The 13,916-nt window shown below is 45.3% G+C and overlaps 1 protein-coding gene across 3 annotated transcripts in view; it reads right to left on the reverse strand.

The window, feature by feature from the left end:
• nav3 (neuron navigator 3) overlaps positions 1–13,916 on the reverse strand; it is an 89,590-nt gene that overhangs the window by 3,616 nt on the left and 72,058 nt on the right. Inside the window, exons 17-40 of one of the 3 annotated variants that reach the window (XM_088406278.1) lie at positions 13,472–13,513; positions 12,475–12,632; positions 12,089–12,283; positions 11,785–11,837; positions 11,276–11,299; positions 9,869–9,892; positions 9,634–9,711; positions 8,109–8,192; positions 7,923–8,034; positions 7,722–7,849; positions 6,436–6,459; positions 5,879–6,045; positions 5,179–5,262; positions 4,683–4,836; positions 3,484–3,670; positions 2,814–2,911; positions 2,637–2,732; positions 1,933–2,101; positions 1,626–1,861; positions 1,346–1,500; positions 845–916; positions 537–733; positions 339–457; positions 54–263 (exon numbers count right to left, since the gene is read on the reverse strand). In XM_088406278.1, coding sequence (XP_088262404.1) covers positions 54–263; positions 339–457; positions 537–733; positions 845–916; positions 1,346–1,500; positions 1,626–1,861; positions 1,933–2,101; positions 2,637–2,732; positions 2,814–2,911; positions 3,484–3,670; positions 4,683–4,836; positions 5,179–5,262; positions 5,879–6,045; positions 6,436–6,459; positions 7,722–7,849; positions 7,923–8,034; positions 8,109–8,192; positions 9,634–9,711; positions 9,869–9,892; positions 11,276–11,299; positions 11,785–11,837; positions 12,089–12,283; positions 12,475–12,632; positions 13,472–13,513 — 2,866 coding nt within the window. The remainder of the gene's footprint in view (positions 1–53; positions 264–338; positions 458–536; positions 734–844; positions 917–1,345; positions 1,501–1,625; positions 1,862–1,932; positions 2,102–2,636; positions 2,733–2,813; positions 2,912–3,483; positions 3,671–4,682; positions 4,837–5,178; positions 5,263–5,878; positions 6,046–6,435; positions 6,460–7,721; positions 7,850–7,922; positions 8,035–8,108; positions 8,193–9,633; positions 9,712–9,868; positions 9,893–11,275; positions 11,300–11,784; positions 11,838–12,088; positions 12,284–12,474; positions 12,633–13,471; positions 13,514–13,916) is intronic. The other 2 variants (XM_088406279.1, XM_088406280.1) reach the window with 2 other exon arrangements.

The following is a 13,916-nucleotide window of genomic DNA, read 5'->3' on the forward strand; positions in this document are numbered from 1 at the left end:
TCAATTAAGAGTTGACTGTGACCACGCGGGCAAAATTGTTGGGCGCATCCTACCAGGGGGTCTCCCTCGGTGTCGCTCTGCGACACCTGCTTGGACGAGGCCACCTCCTTGGACGAGCTGTAGCCGTCGTAACCCACGTCCTCGGGCCTGAGCTGGAGGAGCGACTGGCCGTCCTGCTGCTGCACGGCGGCGGCCGCGTGCCACGGGTACGTATCGCTCACCCACTTGGATGGGTCCTCCCACGCCGCTCTTTTGCCGTACAGCTGTCAGGCGATTAAAAAGTGCTGGGCGATCCATCTATGTGTTCAAGGTGTCGATGTAGCACACGTTGCGCTCACCTGCAGTCCTTCTCGTACGGCTTCCAGCAGGTATGGCACCAGGGAGTAGTTCCACAGGTCGGTGAACCACACTCGCGACCCTTCTACATCCATAGGACAGGAAAGGAAGAGGCGGGGACCTGTGGGGGACCCAATCGAATCAAGTCCATTTGCTGGGGGTGATCGAAGGCTGTATATATGCCTAAGTGTGTATCTGACCTATGGTGACGTCAGAGGAACTGTGGGCCTCCAGGAAGCCGTTGAGGTGCTGCCACGTCTTAGGAATCCAGTCAATAATCTTAATGAGGTCGTTGCTGCGCACGTTTTTATGGATCTCCGTTTCAATCAGCTTCCGCCGCAGAAAGCGGCCCAGGAAGCCCTTGACGGGCTCCGTGTGGTTGGTGCACAGCACCCATCTGCGAGAAGAAGAAACACTCTTTGGAAGGCATTCACTTGATCGATGGATGCAGGAAGTACGTCAACGTCAAGCGTGTGAGACGCCGCACTTTCGAAGCATTGTGACAAACCTGAAGTTGTGATGGAGCTCAAGGTTGGGGGAGGAGGACACGCCTTGGTTCATGGTCCCGATGACATAAGGGCTACAGCGGGCAACAAGGATATTGGTGAAAAAAAAGCCAATTTAATGAAATAGGCTCAGTCTTTGAATAAGTTAAATGTTGTTTTGTGATGAAGTTATGGCGCAATTATGTTCTCATTTACAGTCAGCCCAGTAAAAATGGCGCTTTGATGTCGATAGCCATCAATGAATGATTTTGACCTTCTGTCTATTTTACATTATTATTTTTTTCATGAAAGTTCATAGATGTGTCCCAGCATTATGAATTTTTAAGGTTGAGTTCTGACATTTGAGCGGATTAATTGGCAATTCAATAAGATAAAACAAATCACTGGAACGAAAAATGCAGACGCATCTTTAGCGGATATGTTGATTACACATAACCGACGACTAACGAATTGGGCACCAGCAAAAAACGAAAAAAAAAGTTAGTACCCGCACAGCAACCTACCATTTGTGGTACTTGCAGTTGAGGAAGCCGTTGAATATGTCACTGAGGGAACTAATGTGATGCAGGTTGTCCAGAATGACCACGGTGGGGAGCTTGGTGTCCGTGCCTTCCGAATTACAGCGCTCGGCCAGGTTGGACAGGTACTGACGCAGGTCCTGGAAGAGCAAAGGGGGAGAACCGAGGAGGAATGGCTCAAATCAACTTTGCCCATTGGAATGAATGGGAAGGCCTTGAATGTGTTCCAGCCCCGTTGCTATAATCTACACGCGAGGCCCCGTACCTTGCTGGAGTTCTGGTCCACGTTGAAGCTGGTCACGTTGTGCTCGTTCACCTCCTGGCCCATCTGGCAAACGATGAACTCGGCCAGCTTGGCGGCCAGGAAGGACTTGCCCGTGCCGCTGGGCCCTGAGAGGATGATGCGGCGGTGCTCCATCAGCAGGTTGAGGTACCGCTGGATGATGGGCTTGGGGATGAGCGTGTCGAACACCAGGCTGTCGATGCTGCCGTCCTTCACGCCTGCCGGGGAGAGGCGTCAACGTCGCGCGCCGGCGTTGGGCTGCCGCAAACGACAAGTGCGCGCCCGCTACCTTTGAGGTTGACCTTGATGACGTTGCTTTCGCCCACCAGGTAGCCGCAGGGCAGCAGCTCAGGCACTTGGGAAGAGTGGGCGCGGAGCACCTCGCCCATCCGGTAGCAGACGATGCTGTCCGTGCTCAGGCCCAGGCTGGTCAGCGGGTCCACCCGAAATACGTACTCCTGCAGCCGGCCCACCGCAAAACAATCCTTTTCAAAATTTCAACCTCAAATAATCAAGAACCGGACCACATGCTTGAACGTTTTCCATTCGAAAGAAGTACGGTGCTGCTGAAGGGCAAAAATAACTCAATTATGAGATTATGCAACCGTTGCATGATATTCTTGTTTTATATGTTCCCTGAAAAAAGGTTACAGAAAAAATAAACAATTAAAAGTCCTCTATTTCTTTGTACTTATAAACGTTTTCATTGTAATGTCATTTTACTTCTTGATTGTGCATTTACTCAAAGTAAATTTACTGCATAATAAACAACATGTACATTTTGCTTTTCATTTAGTCCATTTATAAAAATCACGTATTTATTATTCATTTATTTGAAACATCGCTCTATTTTTAAAACGAAAAGGGAGAGAAAGAAGAGATAAAGAGCTAAATAAAATTTGAACAAAAAGTACTTCATTCTTGTTTCATTCTTGTGATTGGTCGCTGGGGTGGCCCAAGGCATAATCCAAAAAAAATCTGCCCGTAGTTTACCTTGAAGAGGCGTCTGATGACCCCATCCAGGACGTCCCACTTGGTTTTCCCGCTCACACCAATGGAGCCGATCAGGTACTCCTGCATTTGTGTTCCCTATCGACAGATCAACAAGAGACTCAAGGATTTCAGGACTATCAAAAACCTCTCAAACAGGACATGATGACCGTCACCGACCTTGGTCGTGCTCGGCCCACTGCTGATGCTGACCACTATCCGCACGCTGCGGCCTTCTTTGCGCAGGTTACCTTCGTAGCCGTCGTCCAGCAGGATATCTGGAAGCCAAACGTAATTTGTTAGTCTCCATGTACTTAACTCGTTGACGGCTGTAGATGACCTAATCACAGGATGGAACAGTATGGGATCTGTCGCCATGTTCCTGGGAAAGAAGATAGCGGTGATCGCATGGACTGATAGTAAATGGACTTCCGCCTATGTCCCCCATTTTCAATTTGGACAGCAGACTTAGCGTTCCTGCGGCATCCCTTCATCCCGGGGCAGTGTGGCGTGGATAACGGGTCCTCAAACGCCTCAGTGCTTTCGCTCATCCCACCATCAAATCAGAAAGGCTCCTCCTCCTCAGAGGAGAGCTTTGCTTTTGTAATTACAGAGCAAGCCAGAGGCAGCGAGTCCATGACTCTCCAAAAGGCCGTAAAGCGCGTGGCAAATGTCAATAAAATACCTTCATGCCCGAAAGGCGTTCTAATTGGCATTTGGAGACTCTCCAAGGCAAACGCGTTCGGGTTTCTTTGGGCAAAAGGTCAATCTAAGCGACTTTTGTGTCCTCACACCTCGGAAGAAATGTCAGGCCGCCCGACGCTTGCGCCGCGGCTGACGCTCAACTGACCTGACATGATGGTGTCGGTGATGTTGAGGTTGTTGAGAGACAAGCCAAGGGACTGGCGCGAGGAGGACGAGGACGTGCTGGAGGTCTCCGAGGGCGGCCGGCCCGTCTTGGCGGGAGTGGCCGTCGGCGTGGCGCTGCCGCTGGACTTGAGCCGGTCGTTCTCCGCTTTCAACGTCTCGATCTCATTCTGCACGGCGAGGACGACAGATTATTCCCACAAAGTCATTTTCATTCGCAGCCTGGATTCATTTGGCTAACTATACCACCCTTGTTGCCATGGAAACAAACGCATGATAACAAAAGCAACATTTTTGTTGCTCTAGGGTTTTGTTTTTTGACTTTAGGTGGCGCTGCAGAGACACTTTTTTGCAAACTTTCGCCAGGCCTGACCAAAATTTGGTGACTTTTTGTGCATGTTTACCCCGATAAAGACGACAACAACAATATTAATCTTAATTGGGTGAAGAACAATAGCTGTTCGGGTGCTCATAAGTACAATTTTGTTATACTGCTCTATTGTTCATCAGCAGCAGGCCCTAAAATAACACAAAAATAATAACTTGGCTGAAATTACTGCTGGACTGATTCAAAGCCAAATAAATCACATATTGACGAATATAATTTAAAAAAATATGCTCCTAATGGAAACAAACACGACCTGAAGTTAGGCCAACTAGTAAAGTTGTCTTGTCTGCATGCGGAGTAACATTAAAGTGGAGTAGAATTACAGACTACAAAGACACCCCAGCTAAATCCGCAGTCACGCCATGCAGCAATAGATGAAATCTGATGCAAACAAGATTCAAAGCTGCTCAGTTGTGCTCTTCCAAGAGCGAATAAAAGCGACTACTTTGCAAGCTGCCTGCTGTTGTGAGACTTAAATTGCGGGAATTATAGGCTTTAAGCCCCTTTTTGAACATCAAAGCTCACTTTGTGGTGAAGGTTAAGTCGGCGATAAGAAGCCTTACATGATCCTCAGATCACAGGGGAGACTATAGGATTCAATCTCTGTTCCTTAAATGAAGTTTACGACAGGATCACCAGTAGTAATCCTCTTAGTCTGGCTCCCTCTAGTGGTAGGCAAAGTAATCACTTTTGCATTGATTATTCTTCGGTTCTTTTTTGGAACCAAGGGCGCCATTTGGAGGAGCCCAAGAATATCACAAATGCCTCACGAAGCCTCACCGACGGTTGCTCACCTGCATGCGATTCATAGCTTCCCGGATCTGGTCCAGATGGTGGGCCGAACTCAACGCCTCCAGCCGGATGTCGGTCAGCTTGAGCTCCTTCTCCCTCAGCTCGTTCTTGAGCTGCAGGATGATCTCGGCCTCGGCTTCCGTGCACTCGCACAGCCTGCCGTGGGGGTGCCCGTGAGGGTGGAGGAAAAGGGAGGAGGAGGGGGGCGTCATTTGAAGGGGCCGGGAGGGGGGTTCCAGCAACACAAATACAAAATGCAGGAACCGAGGAACCAAGGGATGTGGAGTTACTCATGAAGTCCAAAATCAATTTTATGAGTTAACGATAACATTCGTGTGATTAGTTCTTGTTACGACTTATTTTTTGCACGGTCTTACAAAAAAATCCAACCGCTTTAAGTACACTAAATGCTTAAATCATAATTTGTGAACGCAGCCTGTTAAGTGCAAAGTCACAGCAACACTACACACACACACACGCTTTTTCCCAGATGGTTACCGAGATCGATGCTTGTAGACCACGTGACCGTTTAGCTTTTTCTTTGGCGTCCAAACAGAGGAGGACTCGCCACATAGGCACTTGCTACGCACGGTGTGGAAGAGGGGGAAGGATATAAAAAAAAACGTTCAAGAAAAGGATGTGGAAAAGTCAAGGTGGAAGAAAAACAAAAGAGGTGAAAGAATAATGAGAATTTGGAGGAAAACAAACTCAGGATAGAGACAACTCAAGAAGAAAAATAAGCAAATGTGACATGTTGAGTGAACCTTTGCTACCGGATAGCTGCCACGAATATGGCAAATGCCTAGGCCAAAAAAAGGAGGTTGTAGTTCCATTTAATGCCACAAGATGGCAGCAAAGCATTTAGCACTAATAATATCAATCACGCAGGCTATTATGAACCCTTATTAGCATCAGCTAGGTCATGCGTGTCAAACATACGGCCGTGGGCCGGTTCTGGCCTGCAGATGGGTTTAGGAAATAACAGGAACAATATGTTTTTTGTCTTTTCAAATTACGAGCAAACTAATTGGAACATGAAGCAAGTAATGTTTTTTTTTCCCAGCTAAGAATCCTTTCTGCTGGTAAGACATATTTTAAAGGGGATCCCAAGCTATCCACTAAAACTCAACGAATAACTGCGATTTCAAAACAAATCAAAATAAAGGTGGCTAGGTGTACGACGAAGGCGGAAGCTCACTCGGCGGCGGAGGGCGACGACCGCAGCGTGGCCACGCTTCCCTGCCGGTTGTCGTGCTGCAGCTTGGGCGAGGACGGCAGCGAGTCGCTCATCTCCTCCATCTCGTCGTGGGCCGACTGCGACTTGGTCTTCTTCTTGCTGAAGGCGTGCTTGAACGAGCTGCGGAGCTGCGCCACACAAATAGAAAACGGGGGGGGGGGAGGTCAGCCATCGCCCACGCAGCAACCATTTGGTAAGATCAGGAGAGTACGCCGTGCTGGGTTTTTTTTTTTTTTTTTCTCCAAGCAATGCTCACTGCTGGTGGAGGCAAGAGGAAGGCAAATATCAAGGCTGTAAGTAGAGAATGAAATGAGGGCGGGAAATGTGACTCAGCTTTTTTGTTTTCTTGCTAAAAATGAACAGGCAATGACGGGGCAGCCGTATCCATGCTGATGTTTCCAGAAAAGAGATGAGAGGTTGCTTTTAGAGGGCAAAAAGAGGGAAACTGAAGAAGAAGGGAGTGAATGACTTTTTTTTGGGGGGGCAACCACTGCACGCTTTCAAAGGACACAACTGACCTGCGCTGGGATGGAATCGGCCACCTGAAGATGCAGAACACACACACACACACACACACACATACAAGCCAGCTCACATTAGGAATTACTGAAGTGGAGTTATCAACACAAGTCAGACACGAACAGGAGGTGGAGGTGCCACAAAGATGGGATGTTTTTTTTTTTGGGAGTTAAGGCACATTATTGACAGGAGAAAATATCACAGCATATCACCAGACCCCCCCCCCCCCCCCCCCAAAAAAAAAAAAAAAAAATATATATATATATATATATATATATATATATATATATATATATATATATATATATATATATATATATATATATGAATATAATCGCAATTATTCACATTTTGCAACTACTATTTTCTACAACCTTGTGACAGATTTTTACTCCCGTCAAATCTTGACATAAACATCAAATAAAAAATAATGTTTCAAAGGCTTTTGTAACATTTTTCTTTCATCCTTTAATAACATTCCTCCCCTGTAAAATACATCTGTTGAAAAAAAATGGATTGAGTTAGTTGGTTTTCATGCTTTATAAAATTGATATTACTTCAATAAAAACCAGTGGCTTGGATACATGAACAAAAACGCATTATTTGTCCTAAATACTTTTTCGGATAATCGATTGAAATTGGCGGATGACAATGACGACTTGTGCACTTGCAATTAGAATAGTAAGCCTATTTGTCTCTGAAGGGTCAGAGGAGGTTCATTGACTTCTTTTCTCCTCATTGCATTTTCCATCTTCCACAGTGCGCAGCGGCAAGATTTGTACAAATGAATCATTCATTGAGGCTTTAATTAGGTGCTAATATGCATTTAGTACTAATGAGCCCAATTTAGCAACTGCAGCGACTGCAAAGTGCCATTGGCTGAGCAGAAAAAAAACACACGCTATAAAAAGAGGACTTAAGGTCCACATCGGAGTTTTAAAAGAATAAGGAGGCATCTGGGGAGCTTTGGGCCTTCCTCTGCGTGCACGTTTGCGCGTAAGAGCCTTCTAAAAAGCACTTTTGTGGCGGCAAAAGTGTTTGGCGCTTCTGTTCCGACTCCTCAGCAAGCCCCAGAGAGTCAACAAGCACTTAACGACGCTCAATTGGGCCGTTTATGGAAAAAAGGAGCAGCTCGTCGTCATATTAGGCTCTGCCGGCCATTTCGCGCTCCCGTCTTAATACCGAATCCCGAGCGGTCCTCCGAATCGTAATGGCGGGGCGACTGAGGCTTCGCGTTGATCATGGCGGTCACCTAGCGAGCGCGGCGTGCGCGTGATGCACCCACCCAGTTCTTCTTCTTCTTCTTGTTCTTGTCCTCGGCATCCTTGCCCATGCTGCCCATGCTGGAGTGGCTGGCCGCGCTGTTGATGCTGGACATGCTTTCCGAAGAGTGCTGGCGTCGGATACGCAGATCTGGGAAAAGCGCGCGCATTATTGGTGTGGATTTAATCAAACGTGATAGCGTTGTGAAGAATGTTAGCGTTACCTTTGTGGAAGTGATCGGGGCCATTTAGCGCCACCTGTATGGCCGTCTGGGCGTCAGTGTTCTGAGTCTTCAGCGACTCGATGGTCTCTCTGAGCTCCACCAGCTCCGTCTCCTGAGAACAAGCGGCAAGTACCGTGACGTGTTTTTGTCGGTCTCAGCTTAAACGGTAAAGACATATCCTCGCACCTTCTGCTCGGCCGTCATGGTGAGACTCTGCAGGCGACACGTCATGTTACTCAGGCTCTTCTCAAAGGCGGCCACCAGGTGAGACTGCAGAAAGACGTGAGCGCACTTTATTTCTCCGTCTCATCAAAGTCAGGGGTGACTGAGTGGTATATTCGGTATTTGAGTTTCCCCACAATTCACAATATTCCTCCCAAAAATGTACCATTGACTTACATTGAAAGATTTCACCTTTAAAGCGTTCCCATTTCACATTCCCAACATTTAGCTTATTCATTTTGCATATTTCGTTTGACCCATTTAAGGGTACCAAATTCAATGCCAAAATGTACCCAAAAAAGTGCAGGTGGAGCTGGAAGCTGGATAAACAAGATTTATCGTTTTCCGGACTCGGTGGCTGAACCATCGCTCTTATTTCTTGAGCCCGTCCCCCAACGCCGCCATCGGCTGAAGTTGATAAAGGGCCGAAGCGGCGGCGCGAATGAGGTAAAGTTATCAGCGTTAGCGCTGCCGGGACACCGTGGCAAAAGGCGTAGGGGGAAGTAGCAAGGACATCTATCAGACTCACACGCGCTTCTCAGACGCCTACAATCAAAACGGGTTGCGGCCGACACTACAGCAAAAAAGAAAGAAGACCCTGAAACCCAATAAAAGCCGTATTAATATTGTGAGTAAATTAAAAAATGCAAGTACATGTTAGTAGCACAGCTCTTATACTCGGGAAGCTAAATTTCATTAGCCATTTGGCATAAGAATGATAAACAAACGTTACTTTTTTACTACTGAAAATTGCTCTATGTTTAGCATCGCTTTAATCTTTTTAAAGGTTGTTGGGCTCCCTCTAGTGGTGCGTAAAAGAATCACTGGTCAACAGGATTAAGGCAGTTGGATCAATAATAATAATAATAATAAACCTCCTTTGCGGGTTAGGGTTAACTTCAAATGTATTATTCTTTTTTTTAACACTGATTACAACATCACTATCAATCATAAAACATCAACACTACTGTTCATCTTAAAACTTTATTGAAAATAAAAATCTGCTCATTTTTATACTTTCCATTACAGGAGGACCGGATTAAACTCGTTTATGGGCCAGAACTGGCCCGCGAGCCATATGTTTGACCCTTGACCCCTAACCCCCAGTGTAGGAGGAGGTGCTTGAATTCCACACAAGTCCTTTTAGTGATCTGAGTCAAAGTGAGTCATAGGAATTTGAATCTAACAAACAGGTTCCACTTTTTTTTCCTTTTTCACGAGTAGCACTTCATGTCCCACTCTTCCCGCCCGTGCGATTCTCCCCGCTCGCGTGACTTTTCGGCAGTTGTCGCCTTCAACAAATCCCAGAGGAAAACATCTCATTCCCGAACACAAAAACACGCAGGAGGCAGCGAATGCAAACAAGGCGAAAAGGCTGAACATTTTCTAAAGGCTTTGGCGGATGTCTCGCGGATTCCCGTTTGCAAAGCTTTCCCGCGTTGTCATGCAAATCCCGGCCGCGACGCGGGGGCGGGGGAAGCGAACTCACATTGGCGGCCAGTTGGGACGTCAGGGTCGCGACCTTTTCTTGAGAAGCGTCCAGTTCGCGACGCAGCTTCCTGATTTGCTGGTTCGGGCACAAAAAGAGGAATTGTTACTATCGTTAAAAGTGTACGGGAGGGAAATAATGGAGTCCATTTTGATAATTTTCATGAAAAAAAAACAAAAACATGCTCACGCTGTGTGGGTAAAAACAAAACAAAACAAAGTGTAGTGGTGATTACCGTGGAATTTTGCACTGTTTGGCCCTTGATTGAAAAGAGAAAAGTCAAAATTAACACTATGTCGCATGCCTCCATCACACAGGATGAGGCCAGGGAGACAGAGGTTATTATAGGTCACCGCGCCCGCCGGTCATTCGGGTCAGGAGTTAGCCGGCAAGAATGGGTCAAATAGTATTTGCAAATTGCTTATTTTAATCTTCTGTGGCGGCACTTTTTTTTCTCCACATTATTTGCATATTTCCACATCTATGCATCTATTTGGCTTTGATTGAATACGCTCAAACAAATTGCCCTGATTTAGTTTGCCTTTAGCGAAAAGGTTTAGCTGCATTTGCCATTACTCTTTGATCCAATGTTAATGAAAGCAAAAAATACAACAGGAACAGATAAGAAGACAGACAGGAAATGGGAAAATAACAAAACGATAAGAATGGAAATGGAGTGCACTATAGAGGCGGGGTTACGGTTATTAACTGTTTTCATTGGACGGAGCGGGATAAGGATGTGTTGTGATTTATTACCCAGAGGGTAGGAGTGCAAAATGCATTTTTGTGATGTTCTGTGCAAACACTCAAACACTATCTTCTGTATAGCGAGTGAAATGTCCAACATCGGTTGTATGGATTCCATTTTTTTTTTTTTAAACCCCACACCCTGCTCCAGAAATGTAAAAAAAAAAAAAAAAAAACAGCAGAAGAAGGGAAGCCATCTTCAGAAAATCGATTGTTCGGACTCCGATTGTGTTCTTTTGATAACGTTGACATATATATTGACAAACTATGATTGCTTCGGTGGACTAATACACACAAAAAAGACGCAAAGAGACAACAGAGAGGTAGTGTGTAAATAGAACAGCCAAAGTAAACATGTTTTTTACTTAAGAATAAAAGACAGATCAGTGGTTCTCAACCTTTTATCATTTATATCACCCCTTTGAATTGTTTTTCATGTCTAACTAGCACAGAGCACATTTCATAAACTTGGAACGTCATTGTATCGTGGTAGCTCTATTTGTATTTTATTGGGCAAAGGAATCTCCAAAAGAGAGGGTCATCTCTCAGAAAATTCTGTCAAACTGACAAAATAAAGACGTAAAAGGTTTTGCAGTATAACACTCTTTTAGAAATGTTCCAATTAATTTCCTCTTAATTGGAAAAGTACATTCTTATCTTCCCATGACGCATTAAAAAGCATTTAAATGAGATTTGTTGATAACTGCAGAACCCTGTTAAAAATCTCACACCCGTTTGAGAACCACTGATATAGACTCAAACAATAAAGCAAGCATCAAGAACGAAAACAAAACCACAATTTGCTCAATATTTTTGCAACTTTGCGACATAACTGCACTTCATCGCAAAGCAGTGCATGCATGGCGTCCAAACCCACAAACATTAACTCTCTTACCTCTGAGTGTGCCTTCTCCTCTGTCTGTTGAAACAAAAAACAAAGAATTGACATTTTATGAATGGAATAAATCACATTTTAATTACAGTGACATTCAAGTGTTGGAAATGCCAGAAAATCCCCGCTGTGGATCAAATAAGGCTTAAAGACTAAATTGGGTGGAAAAAAAAAAAAAAAAAACACCTAAAAAGCTTTCACCTGGATGAGCACTTTGCAGCACATCCATCATCTACGTCTGCCCTCCATATTTTCATATGAACATGTAAATTTACCTGGAAACTGCATGTTTTAGTATTGCCAATGTCGATTATTTAAAATGTGATGGGCGGGACGTAAAATGTCCTCCAGTTCTCGAATGACGACAACACATTCCTGTCAATCAATCAATCAATCAATCAAATTTTATTTATATAGTCAAACGGATCGGCACAAGCATTTCCAAAGAATACTCGGCGGGTAATGAAAATTGGTGTATTGTTAAATTTGAGCACTGTTTGCAAGCTACTTACTGCGGAATATAGAGAAGATGTGCTGGACACCAGAGACAAGGAAGATCCATGGACTGCGAAAAGACAAAGACTCAAAAGTAAACTTGACAGGTACGATCAAACACATTTTTAATAATATAACTTGACGGGCTTGTTCAAAATCTGCCCTCCATAAGGATGTAATGACAGGCTCCAATAAAAAGAGCCTGACGACCAGTGAGGCATTTCTCGCACAAAGGTCATTAAACGCACCGTTCGAGTGCTTGTTGCTTTGCGGGATCTTAACATTTCTCCTAACGGCCGAGGACCGCGATTAGGAACCGACCTTCATCGGTGCTGTCCCTGAAGGAGCCCGAGCGGCTGATGGCGCGCGGCCGGTCCTCCAGGGAGGTGGCGCTGCCGCCCAGTGGGTGACCCTCGCCGTACAGGTCAAAGGAGTCCTGGGCGGGGATGCTATTGGAGCGACTCATGCTGCTGCTGCCTGGTGGCAGGTTGTACTGGCTGATATGGGTTGGGCTCACTGGAGAGAAGAAAAAAAAAATCATCTTCATTGTATGTTTATGATTTTTAATTCAGGGAAGAAAATTGCAATTAACAATCATGTCCACTGGATGGCGTTATCATGCTTTATGTAACTCTGAAACGCATATCCAGAATATACATAAACGTCAAAGATAAGCTGCAAAATCACGACAACATGCGCAGACTCACATAGGTTGGAGTAGTGGTATTTTCCAGTGGTGTTAGAGGACGCTCCAGGTGGAGACATTGGGGACTGGCTCCCCGAGTCCTGCAGCCCCCCCGTCGAGTGCGACCTGAGCCACTCCATCCCCTCTTCGTGGGACGTCTGCCTGGACGAAGGCGGGTACCTGGAATCCATCAAGGAACTCGTTTAGGCAACTGTCACTTTTCAAGCGCCGATTGGGTGGAAAGGATGTGATCAGCGATGGGATGAGTGCAGATGCATTCACGGTTCAAACCCAGCATACCGTACAGGCATCCTCAAGCATAAAAACGCATGCATCAGCATATACTTGCAGAAACACTGCCGTTCCTCTCCTCCTGCCTCCCACCTTATCACAAATCCACATTATTACATCCCCAGGTGATAATAATTGAGTTTGCTCATGTCCACGTTTCAGCAGTTCTCCTTGCAAAGTCCTCATTAGCACACCTGTCATATGTGACCCTCAACTCAACAATCCAAGGGATTTTTTTTCGCGAGGTGGACGCACAGGCAACATGCAGCGTGCATGTTGCGGGCTTGCTGGTGCCTATCCCACCGTGAATTGACTGCCAGCCAATCGCAGGGCAGGCGGTGACAAACGACCATTCACGCACCCAATCACACATTAGGACAATTTACAGTGTCCAATGAGGCAGGAGTGCCCGGAGAGAACCCACGCGGGCTCGGGGAGAACATGCAAACTCCATACAGGAAATCCGGAGCGAGGTCGATTTGAAGTCAGGTCCCTGAACTGTGAGGCGGACGTGCTAACCACCGCGCCGCCCTAGCCTGCATGTAATCGTTATTACCGAAACTGCGTGACAGCAAGATGGCAAGCATGCCCGAGTGGCATACAAAAAAATGAAATAAAAAGATTCTGAGTGTGCAATGTGGTACATGCATGAACACAGCGTATTTAGTACTTCCAAGCAGCTGCGTGCAGTTATTTTCAGTGCAAATCCGGCTGCAAAATTTCTATACCTCAGTCTCTTTTTGGGAAGCGTGTTTCTGTCAAGAGGCATGCTGTTAAGACATAGAGGATGAGTGCGTTAGATGGGGGAAAAAAAAACCAAAACAAAACATGTTATGCACACCACTCCAGACATAAATCATGAAAAACGCATTAAAATAATTTTGAAGGCACTGTAATGTGAGCATGAAAAATGACTGTACACCTATATTATGAACAGCGTTCCCCAACAATTATTGAGACGGTTTTGATTAATAGATAAAAAAAACCTTTAAAAAAGTTTTTTGCCCAATAGTAAAGATAGATTTTTATTTAAAAAAAAATACTTTGTTTTGAAATCACTCTGTTGGTAACTGTCTATGTTACATATTTCACATGCAATAACAGTATGTTTTTTAAAGCTGGAACTAGAATAAAATGTTCTACTTTTTAAACTGAGAGCAAATAATTGGAACA

Source organism: Hippichthys cyanospilos, chromosome 22 (assembly GCF_059441005.1).
Source record: "Hippichthys cyanospilos isolate Australia breed blue-spotted pipefish chromosome 22, RoL_Hcya_1.0, whole genome shotgun sequence".
NCBI lineage: Eukaryota > Metazoa > Chordata > Actinopteri > Syngnathiformes > Syngnathidae > Hippichthys > Hippichthys cyanospilos.